Source organism: Varroa jacobsoni, unplaced genomic scaffold (assembly GCF_002532875.2).
Source record: "Varroa jacobsoni isolate VJ856 unplaced genomic scaffold, vjacob_1.0 scaffold_1156, whole genome shotgun sequence".
Taxonomy (NCBI): Eukaryota; Metazoa; Arthropoda; class Arachnida; order Mesostigmata; family Varroidae; genus Varroa; species Varroa jacobsoni.
In genome coordinates, this window is record NW_019214058.1 from 29,511 (window position 1) to 50,702 (window position 21,192).

Genomic DNA, 21,192 nt, shown 5'->3' on the forward strand with positions numbered 1-21,192 from the left:
GAAAACGTGGTATCTAAAAAAGAACAACAACTTTTAGATTTATTTTCGCTTTCTAGCCACGTAAGTCCATGTCCGCGATCCTCGTGGTTAACGGCAGCAGAGGATCAGGTAGCATTTTCTTCCTCTTTTTTAACTCTGTTTCTTTCCCTCTATTAAATAGAGTGAGATACACGTTTCGTGTATAGATTCATCTTAGAAATTTGTAGATTCAGTGAGTGTGCAGGAAGGCCAGGAAATGAAAGTTATTCAGTAAACGGCATAAGTAAAGCGAATGAGTCCGACATTAGTGCATGTCCGAGAAGGGTTAGAGGAGTAATAATCTGTGGACTGAATTTTTATAAGGAAAATCACAAGGCTATTGAGGATCGCGTTTTGAAAATTGCGTGACGTCATACGTACCGCTATTATCTATATTTAATAACAATTATGATACATAATTAATATAAGTACCGATACATACATATACAGTATAAGAAAGGCTCTACATGCTTCCATTTTGTTGCAGTTATGATGAAGTCATACGAAAAAATTTTTCTCCTATCTATAATGGTACAACTGCATAAAAATTATTTGTAATTATGTACAACGTATAAGCAGACATGACTGATATGGTCAAATTAACCATACGATCAATCTGCGATATTTTACCTTTCGCTTGCTAATAGTTATATTGGTACGGTACTCTATAAAGATAACCCTTACCGTGTTCTACCGTCGATTCAACTGAACTGACATCATTCGTATCAAATACGCCTCTTCCTAACAATTTTTAAGGCGAAAAATTTATTAGTAGTTTAGTTCATAGCTTCACGAGTTCTAACCCGCTTGTAGCTGCAGGAAATTCTAATAAAATTTCAGAAGTATCTGTCAAAAAAGTAAAAGCAAGATGTGTAGGTGGCGATACATTTGATATAAATCTATTTGAATAAATTTTTTTGCTTTAGTATCTATAGCACTTCACACGACTAAACTTAAGAAGCGCAATGGGGTTTTCAGTGTGTTATCATTTGTACTCCGGTGTGACTTTAACGAATAGGATTGATACAGCAAGAACTGATAGAATAATAGTGCTCTTGTTTTTGTTTGCTTCTTCACTCGTGGATAAAAGCGGATTAACAAGCACCCATTATCAAAATGCGCCAGTGCGTCTAAAGTACCACACATACGGTACACCGAAGAATCCTCCCTGAGACGACCTGCGCCGACCCGTCTCCTGGTCCGTGCAGGCCAGATGTACCTGGCCTGCTCATATTCAGCGTCGGCGAAGGATTACCCAGAGATAACGATGCTGAGCTCAGTCGTTCACCCGTTTCGTTCAAAACCCCCGCAGGCGGAGGCGTAAACGTACCTCCAACCGTTGACGCGGAATCGCTGCAAAACCCAAAGGTGCGAGTTCAGTAACAATTCAGTACAACAAGCTTTAATCAAGCATATGTACTCATGCGTGGTAAGGCTTATAGAATTGATTTCAGCCTGCAGCGGGGAAGGGATGGAAAATGTTTTTCTGTTGTCTAGTGCCTGAAGCTAGGTTTATTTGTAAATATAAATTAACTTGCATTGTATTCGAAATAAACATGGAGGAAATTGGAAGTTAGATATATATGATTGATATAAATTCCTCATAGCCTACCGTCTGGCATCGCTCATGCGTGGTCGAAGCCGCAAGTCCGAAGCACTTCCGTGTGATTTCGGTGAACCGCCGTGCACTGCATGGGCCTGGGCCACTCCCGGAACAGGTCCTCCTGTAGCCTCTGAAGTTAGCTGGTGCCTCCTATTAGGAGCTCCGGGCAAATGTGGACCAGGCGCTAATGGAGCTGAATGGATTAGCATGTTGGCCCTCTCGATAATATCCTGACAGCGAGAATTCCAGTCGGCATCTCGCCCATATCCACCATGGCCACCTTTAAGCGAAGTCAGCAATCACACAAAATGTTGGAAAGTTGTTGTCAACACTCTGTTGCTGTTCCAATCAGAAATTTATTTTCAAATGATAGTTTTTTAGAAGCTATCATAGTAAGCAACAGTACGGACACCTTACTAATGCAAGACAGCATTACAAAACTGGACAAGTTAAGACCGTCCATTTCAGTTAGTGTACAATTGGTCTGCGTTTACTTACCTACTCCGCAAAGATCAATATATACCAGCGACGAGAGAATAACAGCTATAGGACCTGGAGGCGGCCACGGTGTCGGTTCCACCATTACAGGCACAATCGGTTTACGTAAAACATCTGCTAACGAGAGTTCTCTGGCACAGTTAGCGGACGCGGCATATCTGTAAACGGTAATTTTCATCTGCTTAACAAGGGTCATACAGTGTTTTGGCGAAAATTCTTTCGTTCAGAAAACATCAATTAATGACCAATCAATTAATTAAGACCTTAGAGGACGCAATACGGTCATTGATTTTAGCTATTCAGTATAAAATGGCTATACCTAGCTGTTAAGCAACAGAGCACAAGCTTGCAACGCAAGATGCCCTCGTAGATTTTGCCATAAAGAGAATCGCCCGCCCCAAGCTGGCCCACATCCATCCAACATGGGAGCCCAGCCGCTTCTAGTCTTTGCCGTATACTCAGCACAGCTTCCTACAAAATGACAATAAGATACAAGCGCAGCAGATGTATACATTCGTGAACAGTAAGGAAATGTTTGCTCGTAGAAATAATATCACCGCCAAAGTTAATTAATGAAACAGCAATTCTTATAAGGCTGTAGTTCTAGAGAATGAAAAACTAGATATCTTATAGGCCGTTCGATGGAGGCTAAAAATCCATGGGGTCCAAAATTCAATTTATTTTACAATTGTATTACCATTGATATTATAATTATTATGTTTTTTACCTGCGAATGCCATTGGTAGCTAATAAACACGACGGGCAGGGGTGCCTCATCTGATTGGATGAGGCGCGCAATATCCTCTCGTTCCATCTGTTGAAGACACGATACTAGAACGTCAGTCGAATACATTGTAGCTCCGTTTGATTCTCTCCAGTCACGTAGTAAGGCCAGACCTGCTGCCGGTTCCTCTGAGAATCGACTCAACTCTCGATCAGTATACCCTAAAATAGGAGAAATACCATTTTAACTTAAAATTTAAAGTGATAGCATACGGTACAGCATCTATACTGACCCGGTTGGTTTGTAAGTTGTTGCCGCTAGTAAAAAAAGTTTCCCGTTATCTTCTTCAGATATAATTTTTTAAGCTTAGTACAGATGTATTGATTTCCTAGGAAACAAGGCCAGAAACAAAATCTCAAGCTGGCTCAAATCAAAAGACTACTATCTACTCAGATATGTCCAAATTATAGAAAGGACTGAAATTAGCCAGAGTGTTTGCTTATAAACCCAACGTATCGCATTTAGTGTAGTTTAATGAAACAAAAATTAATAAATCTTATTTTAATAACTCTGAGTAGAGAAAAGGTAATTGCGTGGAAATTCGTGCAGCGACTTTTTCGGATTGAAGGTTTTCGGCACGGTACACGCTATACTCTTCCATGGAGCTGTAAACGATTCGCCTTGTTAAAGGTTTTCATTGCGAGCTCATAAACGACACATTTCTGATGAACGCGTTGGTCGCGAACAGCGAAATATCTACAATACAACGTACAGTCTTGGGAAGTAAACTAGTGGTATTACGCATTTCTAAAAAGGACCGGCGTTATGCTTCAAGGTAACCGTCCCAGTTTAACTATAAACACAATCATCGTTTTTTTATTATTATTTATAAAAAAAAAAAAAAGCGAATTCGACTTTGTAGATACCACCAGGTAAATGATGATACGTTTTCTGTACCTATGCCGGCTTTTATAGTGAACTACTAACCGAGTCTTTTAGCAAGTGCAACCCAATCAGATCCTATTAGCCTGGCAGCTTCCTTTGTCCATTCTGGTTCATCCCAAAGTGAATCTGCGTTGAGCGTCAGCTGCGATTGCGGCCAGGCGAATCCAAACGAATTTCGGCGACCACTTGCCGCACCCCCAGCGGCCCCAACAGCCATCCCATGGATAACTGAATGCGGAAAATGATCCCGGATGAACTCCGTTTCAACGCGTCTATTCCGCGTGCGTTGAAATGACACAGATAGATGTGATAAGTGTGAGCAGCATTGAAGTTCGGGATTGGCTAAAAGACTTGTATCAACTCCGAGGATAAAATATAATCGTTTGCAAGCTTCCTATAGTATGGAACATTTATAGCAGTGTATTTCTGGGTGGCAGAGTCGACCGTCCATGTTAGAGCGTACCTGAAATCGCAGTAGACCACTTTCTTCGCCAAACAGTCATCTAGTGGGAGAAGATGTAGGCAGCTTCTGCACGGTCGAAGGCCATGCAAGGCACAAGCAGCGCCGTCGCATGGGCATGCCACGGCCAGCTCGAAAGCTAATCGAGTGTACCAAGACTGGCGTAGAGATTCCAATTCTGCTTGGACTAGATGGCGAACTTTTTCACAGATTGACGGCTGTGGCGGTGACGACGCTAGCCAATTTTCACGACCACGTTGCACACGTTGGACCTAAGTGAATCATGCGCTCACGTTGTAGCTGTACTGACAAGGTGTAGTGTAATTCTTAACTTTCTAACTCCTAGGGTTACGTATGCTCTAAAGTTGATGAAAAAATGTTCGCTTGAAACGTTGAGCAAGTTAGTTTGTCGATTTCCTTATTTTATTTTCCCGCAAAACATTTTCCTTCCTTGTTTTTCCCTAAAATTGCATATTGTGCATGTGTATTATCGCATTACATAGCAAAAATTAGAGCTTGCTGAATCTTTCACCCGGAAATTTGGTCATGTAAATCACAATCGTAACACGCTTAACTGGCTACCTAATAGTAAGATAGTCGCTGGTACAATATTGTGCAAAACGCCATATTACTGACGTGTGCATGGTGTGTGGTTCATATAACATATTTGTGGTACCTAAATGTGTTTTTCATTATTTTGATTCTTTTTTAATTTAGGCGCTGTTCTTCTATCACTACTGAAACTCTGTGACTTCATGCAATAATATTAAGCATACGTAATTTTCTTGTTGCCTTAGCACGATACTTGAGATCTGTCATTGGCCTAGCTTGCCTGCAGCTACCTAGAGTAACCTACTGTGGTTGTTTGTATGCCAAAAACTCTGATAGAATGTGATTTGAACAGACTGGAAAAAATCGCGTGAATCGACCTGCTTCAAAGAAGCATTCCTTCGCAAAGAAAAGGGAGAAGATTAAAAACGTATTTTTTATATTTATTTTTTGCTCTCCGAGCTCTATTCTAGGCAACGGGAAATCTTCCACAATGATGTGATTCCCGATCCTGGTTAGTTAGATTACAGCAGCTGCGTTCAAAATTTAAATGACATTTCTTGTGTTTTTTCTATGCGCTAAAAAACGCACCATAATTTGAATGAAGCGGTTATTCTGTGTAGCCCGAACTAGTAATGTATGGTCAGCGTCGAGTGGGATCACAAGCGAATTCTTATAGATGTCGCATTCGCGCCAGTCGGTCCATCTGAGCAGCCGGCACGCGAACCGATGGTACACGCTTTCTGTCAGTGCGATACCCACGTCAACAAAAAACACCATCGTATCTAGCGAACACTGGTTCTGAAACCTGGTGAACGTCATAATTAGGACACATATGCAGACACATCTCGCCAATTTCTTCGCTAAAGCCAACAGGAACGCATATAATAATACATCGTTTGCATTGCTACATACCTTTACTAATTCTCAGGTGACTAGAGTGCCTAACAGCCATTGGTTCTCGAGTCTCTTGGCAGCTATTATGGAAGCCATGGGAGACGTGCCTTTGGCCTTGTCGCCGTACGACTTTAAGATGCGTGTCTTTCTGGCATTATTAGTATGTTTCTTACTATGGCTCTTTATTGAAAATAAATTCTTTATTAGAAAGTCCAGTAAGCATATTTTTGCCCAGATATACATATCCGAACATGTCACTGATTCAAGATTGGCCTAACGCAGCAGCCTTGCTACCGTCCGACTTACTACCGGAACATTATTACATCATGTATAAGAAAAAAGCATTTTAGAGATACGTTTTATAGTCGAGTTTAGTCAGCGGCCAACATGAAGCAAATCGTGGCAACAACGATTAACTCATAGATATAGTTCAAGCATGTGGATCCAAAGCTTCCGTTGAAAAAGTTCTCAAAAAAATATTATAATATCTCCATTATCCAATATACGTTAAAGTGACACTTTTGGTAAATGTATTGCAAGTTGATCACTATCGTCAGTAAAATCATCAGTAAGTTGTCAATTCTTTAAGTTATAGACTTTTTTAGGGAAAAAGGCTATGGATAAGCTAAATGTTGTCGCCTGCCTATTATGAGACTTTTCTGTGGGAATGTGAAACTGTTCATCAAAATGATAACTGGACTAATTTTACCTGAGCGGCGTTATGGGCCTGAGAGCTACCCAAGGAAAGACCGCCAGGCAGCGTTCGTTCTGCTCGGTATAAGTCCGTCGTAGCTGAGGTTCGTAATAGCTCTCGACTAAAATATCCAATGCATCTAATATTGACACCAGGGTGCCTGCTTGGTCGTCCAGCTTCGGCCAGACCTGCTCGGTTAAATAGGACTTGCTCAGTTTCATCAAAGCGTTTTTATTGGATGTCTGTAATCGAAAAAAAAAACAGAACACGGTCAATCGAAAATACACTTTACTCATATGACGACGTGTAGGAAAATTAGATATAAGTTTCGTGCCACTAAGCTGCTCTGTAGGCATCTTTGTCTAGATATCTCATAGTTCGTATTGGACTTGGCAAAGGTTTAAGCGACGATAAGGCTGAAACTGTTTGTACCTATGAACATAGCAGAAATCATAAAGTTTGATGTGATTTATCCCACACTTTAATTATCATAAAAAAACTTTATCAAAATGTATCATCTCACATTGAATAGCTCAATGCAGCGTAGGATAAACCAATTGGGTCGTAAGATAATGACCCCGTCCCACTGCGAGTCCAGCTGAAAGGAGTGAAGGCAACCAAAGCAGAAAAGCTTCCCCTGCTGGTGAAGAAAGTGCACCAATGATCGAAACTCTTGACCGTGTTCCAGGCCGACCTGGCGAGCCATCTCTTCGAGCTGATAGAATCCGGCAAAAAACGAATCTTGTTCTTGTACTAATCGACCGATAAGTCTTTCGAATTGTAGCCATTTTAACGGTATGTCCACATCAAGAGCTCCGGAGCGAAGAGCTATTCGTTCAAGCTTAGATCGCAGCTCATCAATACTTGAATCTTCTTCGGCACTGCAAGCGTTCAACGGGTCCATAGGAGTTTAGTTTTTTTTTGGCTGCTAACAGTCAGATAAAGCCTGATCATCGGTAGACCTTCTTTGATTTGGTAGCATCTTAGTGTTTCCAGGATATTAACTAGTGTAAAGAGGTTGTACTAATAAACTATTGATATACTAATTAGTTTCCCAAAATCATAAATATTTCTTAATGATCTGAAGAAATATTTGTAACGTTCATACACTTATTTGCACCTCATAATAATGTCGGATAATATTCTAGCTATTAATGGTATCATTGAGATTAGAGTGTTGGTCATTATTGGGTATTTGTCCTTTTGCAGTAAGATGTCTCTAGGCCTTTGTTATGTATGAAACCTTGAAATATGAAATAGATTAATTCGAGCGCATAAAGACTCTCATGGTTTGTTTGACAGTAAACAGACAGGAAACTATGCCTACAGCTGTCCTTATGGGTTTAAATTATAATGGAAATGTACTTGATTCCATGACCTGTATAGTCTCTATAGAGATACAAGTACAAAGCGGCACATTTTGAACCATAATTGATTTATCCCTTTGGGACATTAAACGGACCAAGCTGGTACAGTCCGGTCAGATTATATACCAGAAATTTATAGTACCTGTTCGTTTCTTGTTACTTTTTTTTATTTCTTTAAATTAACTTCTTTTTCAGGTTACCTGCGATTTTGTAAGCCCCAACAAGTGCGGCCGTTGTATTGTGGCAGGGCGGACAGCCATTTGGTACTGTGAGTTTAACCGCCTGGCCGTCGTGGCAAAGAAGAGAATCATCTGGTGCTTGAAAGCCTCAACGAGTTTGACAGTTTCGACATTATGGCAGGAAAGAGACCTATTTTGTACTTAGAAGCCATAACGAGTTCGGCCGTCTGTCCGTTGTGGCAAAGAAGATAGTCATCTGGTACTTGAAAACTGTAAAGGGTTTGGCCGTCTGGATTTTGCGGAAGAGAGGAGAGCTATTTGGTACATAAAAACCCCAGCGAGTTTAGCCGTCTGGCCGTTGTGGCAAAGAAAAGAATCATCTGGTGCTTGAAAGCCTCAATGAGTTTGACCGTCTCGACATTATGGCAAGGAAGAGACCTATTTTGTACTTGAAAGCCCTAAAGAGTTTGGCCGTCTGGCCGTTGTGGCAAAGAAGAGAATCATCTGGTACTTGAAAGCATATATTACATTTTTGAGCCTCTGAACTTCCCTGATAGGTGCCAGATTTCATTTTTGAAAATTATTTAAATACATTTAATATATTAACTGTTTCTTGTAAGCTAGGTACTGGTTTCCAGAAAAACATACTTTACACATACAATTCTACACATATAGTAAAAGATTCCCTCAATATTTAAGCTATAGGGTTTTGTTCGATTGGTGCATGTGAGTGTGTACCTCTGATCGACGAGCTCAAGAGAGAAATACATCTGAACTACGTGAGCTGCGAATTGTTTTCCCTTCAATGAATCCCGAATACGTTGAAACTTTTCTGAGATCATATTAAGGCGCTTGTCTCGTTCCGAATGTAGGGCAGCGATATGAGTCCCAACGAGCACTACTGGTGGTTGTAGTCCGCTGATGTCCGAGTCCTCGCCTAATGATTACAGTAAAGACTGAGCTTTTACCTACAAATGACTCGGAACTACCAATCTCCTACTGACGAATAACTTTAACTGAGTTGATAAATTGACTGATTTATCAATAAATGAATGGTTAATCAATCAATCACAAATCAATTCAATGAGATAAGTAGATTAGTACAAAGGCATTGTTTGTGGAATCGACATTCATGAGCGATCCTTCATGAACGTCAATGCGATTCTAACAGGTTGAACTTATCAGTGGAAGCCACTCATGACGCAAGCCGAAACGGTGCTCTTTATTAGCAAAATTTACCGAGCAACTTGACGTCTTCTGGAATTTCGGTGCCAGTATGCGCAACCCTGAGATGAATCGACATCAGTGTTTCATGAATACACTCAAGATAGGTCTTATCCTGCGGACTAGCCAACGACATTTGATCGCCTATTGAGCTGTCTAGTTCTTTCGAGATGTCGAACACGAGCAGAAAGATTCCGTTCGGCGTGAAGAATGTCTCTGAATTGAGTCCTAAGTGGCGATCTCCACTGATGTCAACGATATTCACCGTTAGCTTGACAGGCGCTACGGGCTTTTGAAAGATGGGGCTCTTTGCTGATGATCTATCGGTTTCTTTACTGTTGCATTCTTGTTTTGGCTCGCTTTTTAGTAAACCTGGCAACAGAAGTGCATTTAGTGAGCAAGCTTGAACAACGCTGCCGCATCATTTATTAGGCACTGCAATAAGGAACTTGTTTAGTTCGCCGTGTTTATTTCCGTTGAACAGGCGCATTTTTTTTAAGGCACTTTGCTTTTGAGAAAAATTTAATCACTTCTGAGTGATATTGCACTGTTCGAGAACGCGCTGTGCTCAGCAAATCATAAGGCTAGCGCTTAAGGCACAAGTCAATTTGATAAATGGTGATTAGTCTTTAATAACAAATACCAAGAGCTATTACACTGATTTGTATTCCCTCAATTAGGCACAAAACGCATAATAAGAGACATTTTGTTGTGAAATCGAAACAAACCATCTATTAGGCGCATGATGTTTTCTGGCAAGTCTTGTACGATTCTAGCGTCCTCGCGAGCCGTTATCCGGCCCGGAGCTTCTTTGTCAGAACTCGCGTCTGCTGTGAAGGACGAAGATGATTGAGGGGCAGGCTCCGCGCGTTTCAACCGAAGGCCCCGTAACGAACTTCGAGATACAGCTCCTAGAAGAATAAAATGGAAAAATCTTGACTAATGATAGTAAAGTTGAGTTGTATTACACACATTTGATTTAAAAGACATACGTATATGTCGACATATACCACATGATTAAATTTAGCAATATTTACATTTATATACTGACCAGAAAAGAAAGAGTGAACACAACCGCTTACGGCCAATATAGATACATATATCTATAATTTTTTTTCCAGTGTCAATGTTTAACGCTTATAAAAATCGAAAATATTTATAAAGGTCAAGATTATTAAATCATTAAAGCCGGTTTTGGAAAATGCGGGCCTACCTTTGTCTGTGTCAAAATACGTATTTGTGGACAGCATAGATCAGCTGCGTTGAGAAATGCTTAGGTATATCAAACTTTATAAGTATCATCTATATGTAACTCATCGTCCTCTCTTCTCCGTTTCGTCTCCGACATGCTAACCTTGTTTAGCTTGCACAGTTTGTTTTTTCCGTTTGGAGAGAGTTAGCTCTCGTACGACGTTTTGAGCAATGGCTTCCTCAAGCCGTTCGTCGGTGATGAAGTTTTCAAGTCTCTTCTCTAGGTCTTCTTTTTGAGATACTCCGGAGGCATCTGGAGGGTACGATGCATCTTTCAGTCGTACCCATGAGGTGCCATCGCCTTCCTCGGCTGTGATACAGTCGACCGAATCGAACATCGATTCCGCCGACTAGAAATAATGGGCAATAACGACGATTTTATTTTTGTGACGAATATGTGTAAAAATTCTCTTTATCGCTGCTATGCCTGTAGCCTATTCTCACCTTTTGCACTATCTTATAAACCTTTAGCCAGCTCCGCAGCTGTTATCAGCTGTAATTAGCAGTTATCATTTATTTTATCAACAGTTCTTTCATGACCTGCAAGACCTTTGCTTGATCGGTGGTGTTCAAGAGGACACGACATCGTGTGCATAAATAAACAGACAAAGATAAAGAAAGGTTATGCATCTTTACTTGCACGTTTTAGTTGCAGCAGCTGAATAGAGGTGTATGGTAGTCAAGTCCTGGGCTATCTATTATTATTTATTTATTAAATTTATATTGATTTTATTATAAATATTGTTTTTACAAAGGCTTGAGCAGGATACGAACAATGGGCATGTGTAGACTGATGGGGATAAAAAAAAAATTGCTTGAAGGAAGGCTATTTTTGCGTGATCGCCAATCCATATTTCACAAATATATTGATTGGAAAGATACAAAGAAGCCGGTGCATTTTGATAACTCTCTTTTTAATAACAGCTTTAGCTACAGCAGCAACAAGTCTACCTGTGTATATCAAAATATCATTTGTAAACTGTTCAAAACGTAATCCATACATTTATTCAGTCTGAAATTTGCACCGTAAGCGGTTAACTTAAAAACAGATGGGCAGCAAATATTATAGGCACGCCTATGGCTGAGTGTTATGCAGGTTTATTATACTATGACGGCTAAAGTAATCCGGATGGACACAGTCATGGACCAAGGCTCGAGACTTCAAAGTAGCTTGATTGTCTAGACCAAGCATGATTCACACTTGCCGACGCTCCAGAATTGACATTTCAGTATTTAGCGGCGAGATCGCGGTTTTTGCAAGAACAGCTATTTCTTATTTCTCCGTTGTTACTGAAGAGCGAAACACGAAAATGTTTAACAAAAAGTTTATTAAAAAGCGGCTACAACTTTCTGATGATTACAAATACAGATCTTACGAACAAAGACATTTTTTTAGTAACAAGATGTTTGCTTATATAGACCTGAAACAATTTCTTCCATCAAACTATTTGATATTTTTTGTTGGGTTGGATTTTGCGTGCACGCAACACGACCAGGCCAAGTTTGATAGATCGACGCATAGAAGAGCAGGTTAATGGTACTATGAAAGCCAGTCAATCTAATATAGATTACCTATCTGTACATGTTCTATCGAATATTGACAATAAGCCCGTGACCTGAAGATTGTAAGATTCTCAGTGATTTCGTCTGAATCAAAAACTCGTTTTGACAACCATACATAGAATTAATGCTTTAAATTTTTGCTACTGACAGAGCCATAAACAAACAATTTTCATACGTCAACACCATTTCAGCACCGATGTTTCCGGCAAAAGTTATTTCACATCAACTGTTTGTCTGTTAAGGAAAGAGCCAAATTGTTCACTAATGAAACACATACGTTCACGGTAACTCAAAATTGATGCGGAGTTTTTTTACTTCGTAAAGATTTTCATTGAGTTCTTAAGCTTGGATATATCTAACTTTACGAACAAAATTTACGATTATACATATAGCTGCTGCACAGTATCCGTGTTCGCATCCTGTTTGCCATACAAGATCGTTTCGATATCTGAATGACAGTACCTGCAAGTAAAAGCTATATATAAATTGCTGAGCTTGATTATAGAAGTTTATAAAGTAATGCTCAGCGTAACTAAGCGTATGGAGTCCAATGGAGTTTCTCCTCTAAATGTTTGATAACAATGGTGTCAATCAGATTGGGGTGATTTCCTAGTCGATTCTGTTTTAGCTCGTAAATCGTAAGCTGATGTGAATCACTGAAGAGAGAACTAAGCGTCTACAATAGATTCTTTGCCACGGTCATATTTTAAAATTGTACTTCTTTACCCGTTTTTGCTGCTCTCCAAGCTGACCTTGAGTTTTGAAGTCTTCCGATTCCATTTCTCCCAGTAAGGCCTTTTTTAAAGTGGATTTTCCGCTGCCCTGTGGACCCACAAGGAATAGTCGAATTCGACGCAAAGGTACGCATCCTGCAGCACAGCTTTGTTTGTATGCGCGAAGAGCATCGGGACCTCGGGCTAGAACCTCTACTAGAGTGCCACCAGCTGTAATAAATAAATAGATGCAAATAACATTTTCGGCGTACTTATCACTTAATAAAACGTACACATCTTAACAGTTGTATGTAAAAAATCTTTTGGATTTGATGACTATCTGCCGGCCCTCTGCGCTTCTGTGTCAACTATTTGTTTTGGCAACATGTGGACTTATTTGCCTAAAATATTTGATGGCAATTTTATCACTACACTAAGTCCGAGAGGCTAAATTCATTTTAAAATTGAAATTTTTTCGGTGTTTGACTCTTTAAAGTTATCACAGGCCAAAATGGTGCCTGATTAAGGAAAATAGTTATTTCTATCCAGTTGCATACCGAATTTATATTCAGTGTTGGTCCTTCGAGGGGAATATCAGAGCTTCAATGAAGAACCAAATGAGGTTTCCACATTCGAGTCCAGCTTTTATGAGTATACATGGTACTTCATGTACCGTGTGTTTAAGCATGTATGTATGGATGCATTCGCGCCTGTATTCGTAGACAGGTAAATGTTATAACATATGTCGTAGATGGAATAATAGATATGATTGAATGAATAGATAATAAAATGCAAGTATTCATGACTGCATTGGCAACATACTCTAGGCTGTGTCATAAAAACACAAACGTGTTGAATGAATAAACCTTTTATAGTAGATAATTTTATAATAGACGTTATACATCGGACGTTTCATTGTTTTTCCCATATTCGCCGTTGACCCCTCTGTTTACAGCTTCATTTTTGATAACACAATCTATCTAGTCTTGATGAGCTAAGCTATATTGATTTTCATTTCGGTCGAAAGATGCTCGATATTCATACAGAAGGATGCTTACAAGAGGACAAAAAGTGGCACGCAAAGGCTCTGCTCTCATCCTATAGAGTAAATAGCGCTAATGTTTGCGCTCGAGCCTAACGCCCTCGTTGCAGAGGCCTTTAAAAAAGTACTCAGTGGACGCTCAGTTATATACGATTCTACATATATACAAAGTTGACGGGTAGTGGAAGCAGGAACGAGCTTGTACCAGGCTGAACATACGCTAATTGTCCATACGAAAGTTCAGATAAGCGTTATTAAATATTAAGTCGTTAAATAGGACCGATGAATGGACTGTGCGAAACTGTGGGAAATAAGGTCAGTCGTTTAATGAAGGATTAATCGTGTCGGGCCCGCCTAATGGAATCGCTGTAGGTATCAAGAAACAGCATATTGGTGTAGCATGATGAACATCACTCACATGTTTCAATTTCGAAAGCGGCTATTTTCGAAAGTTGTATAGCACTTCCAGAAAATATGTGCCTGCTTCTGTAGGTCTTAATTAGACATGATGTAGATGCGGGTAGTAAAAGCGGACTGAATACTTTCGTTAAAATTTGTGTCATGACCATATTAACATTGAAGTTGTCATTACTCATTATTAGTATTCGTAAAAAGGTCACTGCTTGTTAAAATTAGCTAGTCACTTTGGTTGGGGGTGGAAGGAGGTAATAAGTTGTACTGTAAACAGTAGTCGTTTTATCATTCATACTGCTTTACTTACAGATAGTAGAGGCAAAACAAAGCCGTACAATGCCATCGATTTTCAATCGGCCAGATAATGTGTACAGCTGTTAAGTGAAGGCTACTCTTGTGGCTCCTCTAGCCTGAACAGCAAATTAGTCAGTGAAGTGTCGCTAAGCCTTCAGATATAATCAATGTCGAATAACTACTAACCATGTGATATTAATCTGGCAGATGTGTTAATCCCGAAAAGGTCAATGAAACAGTAGAGGCTTTCGGAAGCCGGTAGGCCGGATAGCAACACGCCCTTATACTCGTTATTGGCGAACAGAGCGAGTTCTCCCGTCAGTGAGATGTAGAACGTAAGACGAGACTGGGTCTTGCAGAATTCCTCGGGCAAAGCAGCCAACCAAAAACCTTCTTGACCTGTAACAGGAAGCGCATAAAAATGTCTTATCAGCGAAAACAACAGCCGACGTACAAAATTATGTAAATAACTTATAGGCTGCCGTAAATGAAGGTTTTCCAAGAGAAACACCAGACTTGCCAGTTCGTTTAACTAACATTAACTCGTGGTTTGGTCAAATATTAGATTCGATAGAGATTGTATTCGCGTAGCTATTTATATGTACATCAATAAAACGATATATTGCTTTTATAGAAACCGTCAGATTGACCAGATAATCGGATTATATGAAAGCCGATGCGGCCATTGATATTGTATGTTTCATTCATTTGGATCTTGAGGACGAGCTTTCAGAGGAACAAGTCGGAAGCAACTGGTGAAATATCTACAAGGATGAAAATATTATACTCCGCAAATTGTAGAAGACCAAGTTTAATTCACATAGACAATGGATTGACCAATTAGATGACGTACGCCATTCATCCCACAGGCGTAGTAACACGTTTTCATATCCGACTACTACAAATGAGCTTCCAATCTGTTGTCAAATCCCGAAATAAAGTGTTCGGCGTCTAGCATGATAGTTATATGTTTTTGACCGATCCTCGATCTGGGGCGCCCGCAACTTTCGGCTATTGAGTGATTTGGACATTCCTAAAAAATCGCGAAACGCACGGTTGGTTTCGAAACACAAAACTTAATTGGATAGTGAAACATACGATGGCCTGGAAAGCTACCGAGAATAAAATTGAACAGTGTCAGCGTCTGTTCTTAACTGCTAAACTCAACCTAACTGCATTGGCTGTAATGGCCCTAATACGCCTGTATACGAATATAGAACTAAGTCTTTCTATTGCGCGTCATTTTTCTCTATTGTGCGTTATATGCAATATAAATATATTTCTACAAGGAAGCTCGAATGTTTAAATGCCCACTAAGAACGATAACAGCATGAACACACTAACGCCTTGGGAGACTCGCGTCTTTCTGTTTGGTCACGTAGACAGATAGCTCTACAGGAAATATTTATTCTCGTCCACGAACTGCTATGACGCTAGGTTTACCACGTTAAGCGCTTAGACTAGCTAGGTTTACATAAATTTTATCCTCTTCTGTAGGCCTTCGTTATCAGGTTCGTATTAATAATCCAGCTCTGCAGAGTATATCGTATTAGAATAACTGAAATCTTTGAGTAAAGAACTTTCATGTGTAATGCTTGCCTCACATGTATCTATTAGAGTGGAAATTCTTTCCAATATTTTTTCATCACCTTTTTTAGGTCTTTTTTGTACGACAGTATAGAAATAATAAATTGCGCAAAACCCCTTTGTAGTAAAGAAAATTCAGTGAAACCGCTGTCGTTCTTTCCACCATTAAATTCCCCAAGAAGCGAATTAAATGATCCGTTGACGACACACATGACTCCCTTTCCAGTTTCTCTTACTTATTTTTTACAAATTATTGCACATATTAGTCGACGCCTACAAAAGCCTAACATTAATCGGATCTGTAGTGACGATCTCGAGACATCCATGTTCGTAGAATAAAGGTTGAGGTCTCAGTTTCAAGCTGTATTTTCCCAAGGAACATATTTTTGTAGAGGTAATGTGCTGAACTTCAAATTGAATCAGATTAAAACTTTGCTATATAATATCTGTGTGAAAAGGGGCAGCTGTGAAATAAAATGATTTTTTTTTAAATATATAGTTCTACTGTCAAAGCAATTTCTGTTATTTTATAACTGAATCAGATGCGAGCCGGTTCCCTATTTGACCTACAGATGTTCAGTAAAGGTCAAGAAATCGTGGTATCTCAAAAATTCGTTCTGTAGAAATAGCCTTCGTACTCTATAATGTGCTTAGTTAGAGCATAGAAGTTAAGGAATTAACTTTTAAACATCTACACATTTATGTAGGCGTTACAGAAAGAGAAATGAAAAAAAATTCTGCTTCTGTTAGAGACACTTATACATAGCGTCACTGATCGAAACAAGTTGCAACACCCGTCGAACGAAAACGTGGCGTGCTTCTCTATGGAAAAACAAAGCATATCCACTGATTTTCATGGAAGTCCTTGAAAACTGTCGTTCGGTTATGCAGCTAAACACTCTCACAGCTTAGTACTCGACGTGGTCTTGTAATCAAAAACCAATATAACTACACCTCGAAATTACATAGAAAGAATAAGGTATGAAGTTAGCGAAGGATCAACTATCTGTCATTTAGCGTAATCCTAGCAATACTCTGTGGTGAACTTGGAAGAGATGTGCAAAGGGCAATATTCTGAAACGGCCTGTACTGGAAAAGAGAAATCAACACGTGTAGTTTTTTTACTCCTAAGAAAAACGTTACACAGAAAGCATGTCCAATATGTTCCATTTCCATTGTGAATATATTGAGCTATTTACCTCTGTAGTATCGTTAAAAGTACATTTTTAGCCAGTATTGAAAACTAGTTCACAATCGGGATTGTCCTAACTCCGTAGCAATGTTTTAGCATAAAACAATTCTACTTTTTAATAATGTTCTTTTAAGTGTCAATTTTTGTAACTATATGAAGGTTATCTGGCCCAATGGTCATTGGCACGGAACACTAGTATGAGAGCGACCTTCACGCTGCATGAAAATATTCGTATAAAACGCGAAGGTCGGCTGGCCTTTTTGTTTTAAATAGGCGTTTATAAGTCCGCGAGGCAGAATTGATTCAATCGATTATTTCAATGCAATTACATCGAACGCACGGCCATATTCGGATGAGTCTTACTACTTGAGACAGAGCTAATTTAGCGGGTTTGCATCGTACAGGTCTATGAGGAGACAGCGCCATTTCATTTTCGAAATTATCCCTAACATAGATTTGTTGATGCATGCAATTTGTTATGCGCTATTCTTCATAAGCAACAATTACTACGTATATAACATCTCCTAACGATAATATAATAGTGATGGGAAAGATATGTTTGATTTTTGTGCTGCATCTATTTTATGAGATTAGTGGCATTTTTTCATCTGAGGTAAAAGTTTTAGACAGGTAAGCTGATAAAGACTGTGAAACACAATACCTTCTTGAGTACTTATTTGGACAACGATGTCAAGCTTTATCGAAGGCCCAGTCAGGCCTAAATGGCACGCTTTTCATATATAGCTTTTGCATGGCTCAACCGAGTTGCATTATGACTTGCGTTCGATACGATCGGTCCAGGAGTTTTTGACAGGACAATTTTAAGATTTAGAAAAGATTAACATCGTTTATCTAGAACACGACCCCTGATAGCTGGTACTATATAGGTATTAGCTTACAATGTGGTCGCGAGATTACTACCCCTTCCGTCAGTACCAGTACGAACCCGAGCGTTGGCTCAATCGACTTCCGAATGTAGCCCGTAGCGACCATACAAGTGTGCCTTGCACTTAGCGTGATCTAGTTTTATTTTACTGACTTAGGATTTCCTTTTTTACATCTAGCAGGAATTACTTATAATTTGATCCCCGTGCGAAACAAGCTCAGCGTCACGACCATATTGAATAGAACTAAAGTTTCTGCACCCCCTGGAAGTCTCGGGATTCGGTGGCCGAAATCTCATTTTCTCGAAAGACCTCTCGTATTTACGTTTTGAGTATAGGGGCAGTAACTTGAGCGGCTACGTCTCAGGCGAAAGAGGTCAAGAATCCGTCGGTTGAGGTCCCGTTATGTGGCATAACAGACACGTGTTTTATGTGAAACAAAATTTGTTTGCACTTACGATTGTTCTGTTCATTGATACATTAATCAAGTGCTTTACGATTGACCTTTTTTGTGTAAATTAGTCAATGATTCTTATCAAAGCACCTCCATAGTGATTGACTCCACAGGAATCTCGACATCTAGGAACCTAGCGATGACAATTTTTCTTCTCTGTTTTGTGTTCCTCCTATCAATTGACCATAGAAGCCCAGTGGTATTTTTCTAAAAAAAAGACCCAGTGATTGGGATATGAATACTTTTTCTACAGCACCTTTTTCCTGAATAACAAAAACATACTTTGCGCAGTTAGATTGATTATCGTAGTGAATGGGGCTGGGTATGCTTCCATTGAATAAACCAGTCGTCACCCTTCCGGTAGAAGATCAGCTAAAGAGTTAGACTGCTTAATTTTCTTATACTTACGCCTGAAAAATCTAGCGTTACGCAGATTAAGCCTGTCGGCTTGTTCGACAATATGAGCCTTACTTATTCACAATACAGTTATCCGGGCCGAAGCGCCGCTTGGTGAAGGAAGTCTTTCGAAGAAAAGGTGTATACCAGCGCGGAGTATCGCGCCGATATGTTACACTTCAATGAAGATTACAGGTCGAACGTGTTATCTTGTTTCTAATATTCGGTTTACTTCTAAGGAAACGTTTTTGTGTGGTATATAACGAGCATCGCAATCATTACAACATAACTGTGAAATGTGGGCTAACCTATTTACAGTGCCTAAACTCGACAACCGCCAAGGCTGTTACTAACATACAGCCACGCAAAAATTATAAGTTTTAATTCGCAAATAAAATCTATTGTCAAAAACATACAGCAGAGTAAAACCCACATTTATAATATCACTTACGTATAAACGTCCTCGATATCCCTAATATAGCAGTAATTTATTATGAAAACCGTTTGGATGTCACCCCTTCCAGCAATTAAATATTCAGTTCAATCAAAATCAGTAGCCAAGTAACTTCTGTCTGCTTTAATAAAATCGGGATGTTTACAAAACGGTGCATAAGCTTGTGGTTTTATCTAAGCTGGATCCACGTATACGCTTATATAAATTGAAACACTATTCTGTGTATTTTGTGTAATGACCTTATTTCGCACATGTTTAAGAGGGCAGTTGGATAGTATTTCGTTACTCTATCCTTGTTATGCTATCGTCGTACCCAGGGTTCTTATATATTTCATAATTATATTATATTCGATTTTTTTCGAGCGGGCTGATAGCCACTTATACGTGCAATAGACCGCCGCAATCCTTCAGCTCTAAAGTATAAGAAAAAACAAACTGGCCGACACCCTATATATAATACATTATAGATATGTTCTCCCAATACGTATCCTGTATCTATAATAACCCGTAACTAACCAACGAGCTCCGGAAAGGTAAATTTCGGTACAGGCTGAATCGAGGCCGGATCCTTGGTGGTAAGTCCCAGACGAAGGCCACCGTTCCAAGATTCGTCCGTATTTGCCAGCAGCAGCGAATAGCGAGTCCCCACTGACAGAGGCTTTGCAAAAAACACGACAGCGTCATAAAACGAACTTCGCCGACAGGCAAACTTTCCTCCCTCGTCAATCGTGACATTCTCACCATGGATCGTCGTATGGAATTTCATTGTCACTCGCAAACGTGCACACACTGTAACTTCTTTACGCGCACATCTCGCTACTATGTTAGGAAAATACTTTTGAAAGAAGACTAAGGACCACTTTGATGGGATTCAATGATAGGCTTGTTCCAGCTTTTGCATCGTCTCCTCTAGACGCCTTCATTCACCCAACATGCACACACCATTGTTATGTCGCCTTTACATTTTCACATACACACTAGCTAAGTGCTTATTGTTGTTTGCACTTTATTTTCACATATTTCCGCACCTTCCGGCTGTGGATAACACCTACAGCAATTTCCGACAAACTGTCTAACGCGTTGCATGTACAAATCTCATGCAGCAAAGAACCACATAATGGAACGATTAGTCACTTATTATGAAGTATGATGCGTAACTCACTCATCTTTTATTTTCGTTTCGTCGATTGAGTACTCCTGAGTTTTTTTAGTGGGACGAGAGACCACTATTACCAGACAAACCTGGCCCCTAGCTTCACTCAGCTTCCAAGCTGAAGTCCCTCGCGGCTGTAAAGAGCTGAGTGTCTACAACCTAAGGCAGGCGCTTTTTCTGGACTACGAGCTCCGAATAGTGCCGACCGGAGCACCGCAGCAGTGCCGAGGGCTTGTTACCCTGGCGACCAGCAACACGCGATGATTGAGCTCGCTTTGTGTTGTTGGACTTAAAGTGGAATTCAATGGAACCCATCGATGAGTTCTATCGATGTCGCATTCGGTTAAACATTTTACCAGCAGCTTGGACTTGTACATCTCGACCTATAGATATTTGAATGTAAATTTAATTAAGCCTCATTGTCGTCTGCGATACTGTTTTTGTATAGTATCATGACTACGTGTCTCTGCATTGGTTGAATTGTTATAAGTTTTTGAGATTTTCCATGTCCCGAGTAATACATATGATCTGTGCATTTTTTCAGTTGCACTGATGACCAGTATTAATTCTGTAAAGCACTGATATGAACATTAGCACGAAATAATTGGTTAGAACAATTAGTTTAGGGTTTTTATCT

General features: G+C 39.7%; 1 protein-coding gene and 1 long non-coding RNA gene across 3 annotated transcripts; one reads left to right on the plus strand and one right to left on the minus strand.

Moving 5' to 3' along the window:
* Positions 1 to 14: 14 nt before the first annotated feature.
* LOC111267211 (uncharacterized) lies at positions 15 to 20,788 on the minus strand. Its single transcript, XM_022845303.2, has 17 exons — positions 19,919 to 20,788; positions 14,622 to 14,834; positions 12,699 to 12,916; positions 10,513 to 10,759; positions 9,887 to 10,069; positions 9,174 to 9,530; positions 8,673 to 8,871; positions 6,912 to 7,269; positions 6,404 to 6,630; positions 5,389 to 5,605; positions 4,252 to 4,520; positions 3,831 to 4,060; positions 2,847 to 3,064; positions 2,439 to 2,590; positions 2,120 to 2,277; positions 1,631 to 1,901; positions 15 to 1,371 (listed from the first exon to the last, which is right to left on the minus strand). The coding sequence occupies exons 1-17, from the start codon at positions 20,166 to 20,168 to the stop codon at positions 1,149 to 1,151; spliced, it is 3,990 nt and encodes a 1,329-aa protein (XP_022701038.1). The 5' UTR covers positions 20,169 to 20,788; the 3' UTR covers positions 15 to 1,148.
* LOC111267213 (uncharacterized) lies at positions 1,301 to 9,009 on the plus strand. Of its 2 annotated transcripts, XR_015313702.1 has the most exons (4): positions 1,301 to 1,386; positions 3,422 to 3,678; positions 7,951 to 8,441; positions 8,807 to 9,009. It is a non-coding gene; the product is annotated as an uncharacterized LOC111267213 (long non-coding RNA). The 2 variants fall into 2 exon arrangements; XR_002684470.2 differs by lacking the exon at positions 8,807 to 9,009 and having other exon boundaries at positions 7,951 to 8,544.
* Positions 20,789 to 21,192: the final 404 nt, after the last annotated feature.